The 10,867-nt window shown below is 36.7% G+C and overlaps 1 protein-coding gene across 1 annotated transcript; it reads right to left on the bottom strand.

Moving 5' to 3' along the window:
* Positions 1-237: 237 nt before the first annotated feature.
* On the bottom strand, positions 238-8,672 carry TRIM42 (tripartite motif containing 42). The gene is made up of 5 exons (XM_422632.8): positions 8,200-8,672; positions 6,222-6,928; positions 4,116-4,936; positions 3,213-3,440; positions 238-489 (listed from the first exon to the last, which is right to left on the bottom strand). The coding sequence occupies exons 1-5, from the start codon at positions 8,553-8,555 to the stop codon at positions 436-438; spliced, it is 2,166 nt and encodes a 721-aa protein (XP_422632.5). The 5' UTR covers positions 8,556-8,672; the 3' UTR covers positions 238-435.
* Between the last annotated feature and the right edge of the window lie 2,195 nt (positions 8,673-10,867).

Here is a 10,867-nt window from a genome sequence, read left to right as displayed (position 1 = left end):
ACTTTCTGCAGTTTAAAGGTATAAAAAGCTTGGCATAGCCTCCTGCAGCTCTCTGTGAACCAGCACTGAGTGGCCTCAGAGGTCATAATAATTGTAATGTTACCTTACTGTGAAACTATCTTTGAAACAGTGAAATGCACTCAACTAGACCGATCAGTTTTATACTATATTTTTATGTAAAGCATAGCTGTTTTTGTTTTTAGGCCTTATTGCTACATTTATAAAAGGAAAACATAATGAAAAGGATGTATTTTTATTAGTATTATTTACCAGGAAGCAGTAAGTCTGAAGACTCCTAGGTCTCAGGGTGATGACTTTGGTGGAAAAGGGGTTACTGCATAAGAAGGCATACACATATTCTTTTTGGTGCTGTTGAACTGGAAACCCTGCCTGTTTGTTGTCTATCTCTTCAGTGTTTGATGAGTACCCTGCATACTATTGAGTCCTCCATCTGTCTTGGATTATCTTGTGTTCACCTGAAGTAATTATCTGCAAGTAAAATACAAGAATATATTAAATTTCAGAATTTGGTATTTGGGGAATCAGATTTAATTAGTGTCTGTTTTCAAAAGAACTTGCCATTTACAGACACATTCTCAAAGCTGCCAAGAGCCCATTTAATCTATGTTGATCTTTGGAAAGTCTAAGTACTTACATTTGAGAAGAAATGGAAATTGAACTGTTCTAAAAATCTTACATTGAAGATGAGCAGTTATCTAACAGCAAACATTTGATAGTGTTTTGTTCACTGATTAATGCAAAATATTAAGTTCTGGCAGCTAGTCATTTAGGGAAAGATTTTCAGATACAATCACAGGATTTAGAAGCCCAATTTTGTATTTCGCTTCTAAGGTAATTTTGAAAAGTTTCCTTCCAAATGCTTCATTCACTAGAGTACGATGAGAAGTTAAAACAAACAAACCTAACCTAAAGAACCATTCATATTATCATGGTATCTGTGGTTGATAGTCTTGAGAGTCATGTTAAATAATGTGAATTCTCTTGGAATTCATGGCAGGCTACTGTGGGTACCTGCTGTCATTAGGTAGAAGGGGTGGGGTAGGGTGCAGCCCTTCCCAGAGGGACAGTACTAGGAGCAGCAGGAGCAGCAGTTTCAGAGTTCCAGCATTTTTACTTCCTGGCTTTCTAACTGCCTCCTTAGTGCTTTTCATTCCTTCTCCTGTGGCAGAAGCAGCTGAATCCTCCATCTCTGAGGCAACTAATTTTTGTCTAGTCTGTTGAGAAGTTTTAATGGAGCCATAAAATTCATCCTGAGGGGACTCTGCTTGCCTTGTGGTGCAGATTTGCATGGTTTGATAGGGCAGTTGAAATACAGCAGTTTGGTTGATGAAGCAGCCTTCAGTTTTCATCATTCATCCAGGGTCTTCAACAACCTTAACTCTTACTCAAAAATATCTGCTATATTGGCATTTTGTTACCTAGGGAAGTGTGGTAGAGTTTCATCCATCAAATTTTAAACTAGAATCTAGTTGCCAGAATCATAAATATCTTGTGCCAGCTTGAATGATCAAGGGTAACCTTCCTTCCTCCTAGTTGCTACTCCAGAAGTGCATCTTCCAAATCTTGTGTCATCTGTGTGCCCTGTACAGACTTGAGATACCTTCAAGCACTTCCTATAGCCCTTCCTGTAGCAGTAGGAGGTTATATCATCAGTCAGCCTTGTTGATGAGTAGCACTCACGTTCTTACTTGTTGAACTTAGGTAAAGACATAATGCCAACCATAGCAGGTTCTGTGATCATGTAATGCAGATACAGTGTTTTACAGACTGTCAAATAGCTGATTTTGAAGATGCTGTGATTCACCTGTAGGCCAATGGTCATGACACTGGACTATGAAGAGAGAAGTACTTTCCACATTTTAGGAGTTCCCTCACTCCTAAAATTACAGAGATAACATTTTTCTGTTTTGCTTAGGAGCCTGCATGCAGACTTAGGAAATCTGGTCCAAAAGTTAAATATCAAAAATATATTTGAATAACCTGTTTTGTGGAATTCAGTGTTTCAGGGTGCCAGTGGCGTGGCGTCAACTTTGTCAGTTTGATTTTTTTAAAAGGAAAAGATGTATATAAGTATGTTATATACTCTGTTTCATTTCAGTTTGCTGTGGAACTCTTCCGTAAATTACAACAAATGTTATGTGAGTTTGTGTTTCTCTGGGATATTAATATGACTGTGCTGCCTAAAGAAAGAACAGTTTTCAAAAGAAGGAATCAATATGTCAGATAAAAAGAAAAATACTCTGTGTTTTAAGTGTAGGAATCGTAGCAGTCTAAGAAGGTATCATTTATCATTAGACTTTGCCAAGTAAGTAGGATGTCAGAAGGCTGTTTCGAAGTCCAAAACTCTTACTCTGTAAAGGTGAAAAGAGGCAAGAGTCTTGGAAGGGAACAGCACTTCACGCAATGGACGTAGAAAAAACACTTTAAAATGTGGTTGGAATCCTAGACTGGCACGTACCCTTCTTATGCAATGGATGTTTTTTTATGCACTACAGCTCCTCAATACACCCTTTAGTAAAATTTTATCAAGGAAAAGGCATGAAACAAGAATGGGGTTTGTTTGTTTTTTTTTTTTCTCCAGCAAGAAAAGCTAAAGATGATATCAGCAAGAAATTTGGGATGCCCAAAGTATGTTAAATTGAGTTCAGTGTCTCAACTTTTGATGCCTTTTTGAAAACCTTCCTACTCTTTTTAACTTCTACCTTTTCAACACTTTTCTTTCTCTTCTAAAACCGTGGTACAGGAGCCTCATGGCCATAGGTGTCAAAGAATATTGTTAATTTTTGTTTGGCTCCTCTCTCCCTTAGTTATTGCCTTCTCTTTCTAGCATGAAAGTTTTTTCAAATATGATTCTTCGTGCTTTTATTCTATGTATTCAGAGAGATCAGTGTAAAGGGTGTTTCAGACATGAAGTAATATTAATATTTATGACCACGTGGCTGATGACTCACAACACAGAATCTCTGCTAGAAAAAAAAAGAGAAACATTCTTCACAGGACAAGCGATTACAGCTAGGATGAACAACGTATGGCAAAATCTAGTGTAACTATCAGCATTGCTTACCTAGATAAATGTATAGTAATCTTTCCATTCAAGTAGTATTCTTTGTAAATAGATGAAAAAAAACACCGAAGTGTGGAGGCAAGAATGTTAATATGACTCTATAAAATATTGGAAGAATATGCAATACCTTACAGCTCTCACTCCATTCTCCTTGACCACTTTTATTGACGGCACGGACTTTGAAAAGATATTCTGTATTTGAATCCAGATTGTGTATCTCAAGGTTCTGTTGTAGTATTTTGCTTAGCTTGCCATCCAGTTGCGTCTGGACAGTGTTATCAGGACCAATACCAACAACTTCATAAAATTCTACCTCAAAGAAATCCACATCTTCTACAGGACAAGTCCAGTAAATCTGTGAAGAGAAAAAAAGTCTGTAGTGCACTATTATGTACTCTTTGTTTTTGCTAATTTTCATGTTTGCCTTTTTTGAAAGGCTCCAGATTAACAGGTTTTAATTTTTAAATGCCAAAGCAGCTGAAATTCCCACCTAGTTGTAAAATACATGTTGAGAGATAAGCACCCTCCTGGGAATTTCATAGTAATGTCTTCTAACACAGTAAAAATACTGAAGGCTGGCAGCAGTTGGTTCTTTGCAAGATGCCCTTTTGATCTTATGCAACTGGCATCCTGTTCTTGTTACTCCCTCTAATATATTGCGAGGAAAATTAGATAGACATATGAAGTCACATTTGAAGGCCAAGAACAAGGATCAAATTATTTGGTCTGACATACAGATATTTAGATACAAACTTAGTACATCTACTTCTTTCTGCAGTGAACCATTCCATGTAAGATATTTATGACATATAGAATAATATAACAACCTTACTTAATTCAGTAGGAAAGTGATGCAACTCAATTTATACTTCATTTTATCTCTAAAGGCAAGTTTGAAATGCACTCTCTCCTATGTAAATGAAGTATTTGGTATTGTAGTCTTATTTATTCAAACTCTGAACCTAAGAGCCTGCAAATATAATGGTAATAGTTAGTATTTGCATATATTTAGAATGTATTAGTGTCTTACTTTGGCAGACCTTGGGTAAACAACAGTCTGGTATATAACAACAGGTCCTGGCACTGGGAATGATTCTTTTTCCATAGGTTCTGAACTTGGAAAGTTAACTATCTGACATTTCTTTTCTTTTCTTGAGGTTTCACAAGCTGCATCCCAAAATTCACACATTTTATTACTCTCTGTAGAATGATGGGGAGGTGTAGAGTTTGTTTTCCCAAGAGTGCTTTCATCTGGCATGCCTAATTCAAACAAGGAATTTAAGGATGCGCTTTGGAGCACTGTTGATTGCTTGGCTTCATGAACGCTTGAAACATGCCTTGGAACCATTATTTCTGGGTTAAAAGAACAGGGATACTTTTCTGCTTTGCTTTCTAACTGTTTTGTTTCACAAAGGGATGGTGAAAATCCCTGTAAAATGGCAAACAGTTCATCAAATTTGAATTGCAGTTTCCTTAAGGGATCTTCTCGGATAAGTGGACTAGGCTGGAAAATGGAAGGAATTGCATCTTCTATTTCTTTCACCAAACAATGTGCAGATTGCAGAAATACAACTTGACTTTCCTCCTTAAGAGCCTCTTCGGCATACTGGATAAGGCCATCCATATATGAGAGCTGGCTGAATGTATAATTTACATATTCTGAAATGTCTTTCTGTTTTTTAAGTTCAGTGTTTTCAAGCAACTCCATCATCTCTTTTTCTTGTTCATGTAGCACCGTATGTAGTTTTAAGAATCCATTTCTGATCTCCTTCCTTTGGAGATCCTTGGAGGCCTGGAAATTATTTTTTAACAGGATAACTTCCATTAGATCATTATCAACTCCTTGGCGTGCTGAAAAACAAAATAAACAACAAGCCTGCTGTCAGTAGTTTCAACTTCATATTAAAATATAGTGGTTACGAGAGACAGAATGATAGGTTGTAGTTTAAAGAAATCTCAGGTTTGGTAGAACGTGGGACAAGTGAGAATTTACTATTTTTCTCTCATCTCTTCTGCTAGGGAGCTCCAAGGGAAGTTGTTTGGGTTAAAATTTTCATATTTGTATGTATGAAAGTCAGGTAGCTAATTGCTCCTTGATTATTATTCCTTCACTTACTTATTTGTTGTCCCCCAAGATGGGCTTGATGATTTTTAATTAATTACATGGGAAATCCTCAAACTTGATTTATAGCAGCTCTGTATTATTTTTGGAAATCACTATGTCAGTGGCAAGCTAAAATAATTGTAGCAAATGTGACTGCATAGACCTCATTATGTCTGTGGCTGACAGTACATTCCTCTGATAGCCATTATATGAAGGTATGATTTATTCTTCTGACACTAAAAATTGAGAACTGTGAGAGAACAGAATCAAAAACACCAGAGGCTGACAGTAAATTTTGCTGGAGTGCAGCTAACATTTTGAAACAATGTCACATTACAGAATCCCCTACAAATATTTTGTATTTTGTTTTTTGAACTTTAAGACTGTCATGAAAATGCAAATTGAATGGTTCCAGTTGTTTCTCACTGTGTGTGGTTCACTATTACCTTTCTAAATTTTATTTTCTGTGCAACTTCATTTGTCCCCAGCATTTGTGGTGTTACATGCAAAAATCAAAATATTTGAAGGAAATTCATAAAATCCCACTCTCTGCACAGTCACTCAGTCGCCATGGATGAAGTCTTAGATAAATCGAGTGACATTGCCGTGGTTCCTCAGAGCAATGGGGCTGTCTTGCCTCCTATTCAGCATGGACATAATCATGATACTGACTGAAGAGAGACAATTCATAGTTTGCCTGCAGGGAAAAAGGCATGTACTTCTGATTTAAAAATGTAGATGTAATTGGTGGTTGTTTCACACTGGGTCTCGCAGTGCGGAATGGAGTTTTCTATACCTAGATGCGCTTTTCTGTTCCTGTCTCACATACAGATCCTTCGTTCTGTAATATTTGAGTCTGGCTCATGGTGCCACGAAATTAAAGGCTTGTTTCCTTTGTATTCCCACAGTGGGAACAGTTCACCTTTCTGCCTCCTGTGATGTGCAGAGAATTAATGTGGCTCATCAAGTGTATGTGCAAGTATCTTTTCTGAGAAGGTGTAGGGAAGCGTAAGAAGCAGTTGAAATACAAACCTTGTTTAAATTTTACAATTGTATTGGAGAGAGAAGCAGCCTGTCTTGAACATGCAGCTGCCAAGGGAATGGTCTCATGATCATTGTGCAGCGAATTCTTGCAGAAACCACAGATCAGTTTGTGGTCATCCAGACAGTATTCAGAGAGGTGTGAGTTGCAGTGCAGTAAGCATGCCCACTGTTCGTTATCTTCTTGACATGTGTTGGTGAAAATGTGGTCTTGAGCACCACTCTCAGTATGATATAAATGCAGGCATTCACTGCACATGTTAATTCCACATGTTCTACATCTTTTAGTTGCCACTCTTCTTCTCTCCCTGCAAGTTTCACAATAGACTGGTCTTACACTGTGGTCAAATCTCCATTTCAGGATGCCGTGTCTGCGCATGTATTTCTTGGCTAGTTTTGCTTTAAGGTAATTCTTCCTCAGCTGAATTTTGTTTGTGTAAGGGAGACAATGAGCTTTGTTACACACTGGGCAGATGATGATATAATAGTTTCCTGTTGCTTCAGCTTTGGTCTTGCTTTTTAATATACATTTCTCACAAATGCAGTGATTGCACGGCAGCATAAACGGCTGGAGAAATAACTGTTTACACAGTGGACAGGCAAGCTGATCACGAAAAGCCTGGTTGGAGCCTTTCCTTTCTGGTATACTGATGCATGCATTATTTCTAGTTCTTAATCTTGATGTGACATCTTTTGACCTAAAGAAAATCAAATTGAAAAGAAGGTGCAAACAAATGAAAATATAAGGCAGAATATTAGTGTACAATTTAAGAAATAGAATGATAAAATAAGCAGTTCCGCCTTGCTTGCCAACCATCCTTTTATTCTGACTGGATATTTTATTTAAACAATTGGATTAACAATACTAAGAATTCATTTTCTTCTTTTCATTTTCATAACTATTTCACTGTATTTGAATGCTGTTGCCAACTATGTGAGTAGGCAGAAACGTTACTCTTGTCAAGTCTCTGAATTTGTTGAGTTACTGCTGGTGTTCAGAAAACAGAATTCATTTTGATTTACTGCAATCTGGAATGTATTTTGTCTCCTCCTCATTTGCTTGTTTTTAAAACAGAACACAGAAATAACTGAAATGAAAAAAACCCACATTTTCTGCAATTCCTATAAAAACCTTCATTTTGTTTCAGAGAGTATTTTTCTTTTACAACTTCTCTAAGCCTTTTTGAAAATTCTCTTTTTGATGAAAACTTTAGGTTATAAATGTCAAAGTGTTTTTCTTTTGAATTTTCAAGATTGAACTTTCCCTCAAGAAAGTAGTGTAACTAAATGATTCACCACTTGAAATACTATTAAGGACATTTCTACTTAAGATAGCAACCCACATTTACATTTGAGCATCCTGAATTTTAGTCAGTTAAAAAATCACTCATTCATTATTTCTGATTTTTAAAATGAATGAAGATTATTCTTAGTAGCAGTCTTATGTCATTAAAATTTTGGCAATTAATATGAGAGAATCAAAATTTGGGTATTTTTATTAAAATTAGAATAATTATTTTATTTTAGAAAATAACTGATTGTGTTCTTTTCAAATCTTGATTATCCTAGCTTTCCTCTAAGCCTGTGGGCATTATTGTATAAAGAAGTGTATTACTTTTATAATGATTCTGACTATTGTCTATATCCTTGGCAAAGAGCAGCATTATTCAGGATGTACACCTGACTCTAGGACACTATAATCTGGCCTTCTGCCATGCTTCAGTTTAGCATCTATGCTGCTATTGCTTTCCTTCCCACCTTCTCTGTCCAGATGTCCAGCCACGCTATTTTTCTTCTTCTCACTCTAGAGAATGGTAGGGGGGGAAAAAAAAGCCTTTTTTTCTGCTTCTAAAAAAGAATGATATGCTGTGGTTTGAAATATCTCCAATGAGCCAAGACATCCATTAAGATGTAATGAAAATTAAAAAAATAGAAACCTAAGAAATTAAAAGCCCTTCATTCTACTTACTGAACAGTCTCTGGTGCTGTTGACTGTTGTGGTTCACAGATAGAGTTTCTGCCGCATTTGCTTGCATAGTATTGACATGCTGAATTCTCACCACCACAGCAGCAGCACTTGCAGTCTGGGTCATTTGAGCAAGAGCAGCAGCACCACCAGCAATTGGCGTGCTCTGAACATGAGCAGTGGCAGCACTGGTAAGGTTTGTCTTCTTCGTACGGGCACGGGAAACAGCTGCAGTTCTGCTCACTGGTAAATAGGAAGCGCCAGCACAAGCAGCATTTTTCTTTTCTTCTGTGGCAAGTCAGATAACAGCAGTTTGAGAAGCATGGGCAGGCTGAAAATGTACATCCATCTTCATCCATCCCTCCATTATACAACTGAAAGAAAGTTCATTTATCCTTTTAGCTTCACTGCAAACTATTGCAATTGGGCTCCTACAAGGCAAGAGGTCTGACTCTAGGGTCAAGGTCTGTGCTGTCAGCAATGCATGCTGTTCTAAATGGAATGTGATGTCACAGTGATGTATTCAAATAAGGATGCAGGCAGAATTTTATATATGGGTTTTACACGTTTTATACACACTCAATATACTGATTATAGCATCTATATATCATGATATTTATAATTGTTCTTGAATTCCTAGACAGCATTTACCTCACTCTCCATTAATAGCATGAGTAGTTTATGCACTGGGATTAGCTATCTCAAGACAACCATCTTGTTAGGTCTTACATGCTTTACAGTCATTTTGTTGGCTTCAAATATAGCTACCACATGTAAAGGAAACTTACACTTGAAATGCATCTTCAAGTATATCTTTTATCTGTAACTACTGTAAGTCTTTCTCTGCCAGTGCTGATGCACTTGAACAATGTATAGTATTTGATCCTCTGAGACTCGGGGAAAGGAACTATGCGTGGAGCACAAGTTCAGTGCTCATTCACGGTGGATGTGCATTTTTCCCCTCTAAGTCCAAGTGTGTTTCTTCACCTCCCTTAACCTGACCACTCTTCTGTAAATGCAATATCAGGCCTAATTCTTTAGTTGCTTCGTATTAAGCACCCTTTTCTTCCTTTGTTTAGCTAACTTATTTAAAGATTTAAAAAGCATTTTTGTCTATTTGCAGAGATTATAATTTTAAATAGAAGTGAAATTGTAAAGAATACATGAACTTCTCAGAAGTGCATACTAGTAGTTTACTGTAATGATTACATCTAACTAATACAAGAGCCACCTACTAAGTTGTCTGCAGCTGACATCTGAAAGAACATGTTCTCTTACTGGAAACTTTATAGGACAGTGATATCTGTATGATACATGCTCAGTAATGCTGCCTTTTAAAAGTGGCTGCTGTACTTTATGTATCTGAGTTTTCCTGAAATTTAGTAATTCAGCTTGTGATAGTGGGTTAATGTATGGCTGGGAACTACTAAAATGGGTCTTGACATAGTTTATTGTAACAACTCCTTTGATCCTATTTGCTGAAAGTCAGTTCTACTTAAAGAAAATGTAATTCAGTGATACAGAGCATTACAGACTACAACGGCTGTATCGTTATATGCGGCCATCTACATGATGGGCCATAGTGAGTTATTTGCAATGGTTATAGTCTATTATGTCAATCCAATTTTCAAACGGAAGTATTAGATCTGTGCACTGAATGGTATAGCCTGGACATTCAGAGGTTGTTTATGCCACTTGTCTTTCTAGTTTTATCAGCAGTAAGGCTTTTTTGCTGTGCATATATAATTTTATCAGATTGAATGGCTTTTGCATTCAATTAGTAGGAAAAAAAATATCTCGTGATGCTTGTCTGCTTTTCTTTTGCAAATGTTCATTATGAAGTATGATTTATTATTATTTTCTGTGTGAAAAGAAAGCTGGTAGGGTAAGAAAAGAAAAAAAAATAGAATATTAGTCCTGTGTGCTATATGCTAATACCTAGTCACGGTTTTCCATTTTGGCATAGTACAGAGGCTAATAGCAACTTGTATCGTTCTTAGGAACATATATCTTTTTCACTTGTTCTCTGTGAGTTGTATTTTTCTACTTACTCTTGGACTTCTTTGGCTTCACTGTCCCATGTAATTCCCCTAAACCATTTTCAGTGCTCCAGTTTTTTGCTTGCCTCAGCAACCTGATTCCTATGTTGGTCATAGTACAGGTGATGGTCTCTGTAACTCTGTGTAGGCATACACCCCGTTCTAAGGTGGTCTCATTTCGTTAGTATGTTTATTCTTCTCTAACAAATATTGAAGGATGAAATCAGACTGGCTGATTGAATTAGATGCAGTAGCTTCAACCATACTGCCAGACTTCTAATAGTGTTTGCAGACATGTTTCTCCCTGTTCATGCCTCTCCTGTGATTAGTTCTTGTGATAGCCAGGCTATGATGTGTTTGACTTAAACCAAGGAGATATTTATTTAAAAGCAGGGTACTTTTCCATTTGGCAATTTATCTTGTTCTGTTGTGTTTTCCAAGATAAGCCTAATGTTGTTGTTTTCTATGTTCTTCACCAGTCACAAATTAGAAATCAAGTGTTTTAATCAACTTCTTAATTGTGTTTTGCCACTAAAATGGAGAACTAGATTATCCTGCATTATTCCTATCTTTATGTCCTGAATATAAGTTCTTTAGCAAATATTTGTTCCTCTTACTGTTCAGTACGATGA

The sequence above is a fragment of the Gallus gallus genome, chromosome 9 (genome assembly GCF_016699485.2).
Source record: "Gallus gallus isolate bGalGal1 chromosome 9, bGalGal1.mat.broiler.GRCg7b, whole genome shotgun sequence".
Classification (NCBI taxonomy): domain Eukaryota; kingdom Metazoa; phylum Chordata; class Aves; order Galliformes; family Phasianidae; genus Gallus; species Gallus gallus.
The sequence above is the reverse complement of the archived record's forward strand: the minus strand, read 5'-3'. Positions and strand labels throughout refer to the sequence as shown.

Excerpts from the sequence above, each read along its gene's own strand:
- TRIM42 (XM_422632.8), bottom strand. The coding sequence starts at position 8,555 with ATGGATGAAGATGGATGTACATTTTCAGCCTGCCCATGCTTCTCAAAC. Across the intron at positions 4,937-6,221 it reads AATTGTAAAATTTAAACAAG|CACGCCAAGGAGTTGATAAT; the intron begins GTTTGTATTTCA and ends TTTGTTTTTCAG. Across the intron at positions 3,441-4,115 it reads TTTACCCAAGGTCTGCCAAA|ATTTACTGGACTTGTCCTGT; the intron begins GTAAGACACTAA and ends TTCTCTTCACAG.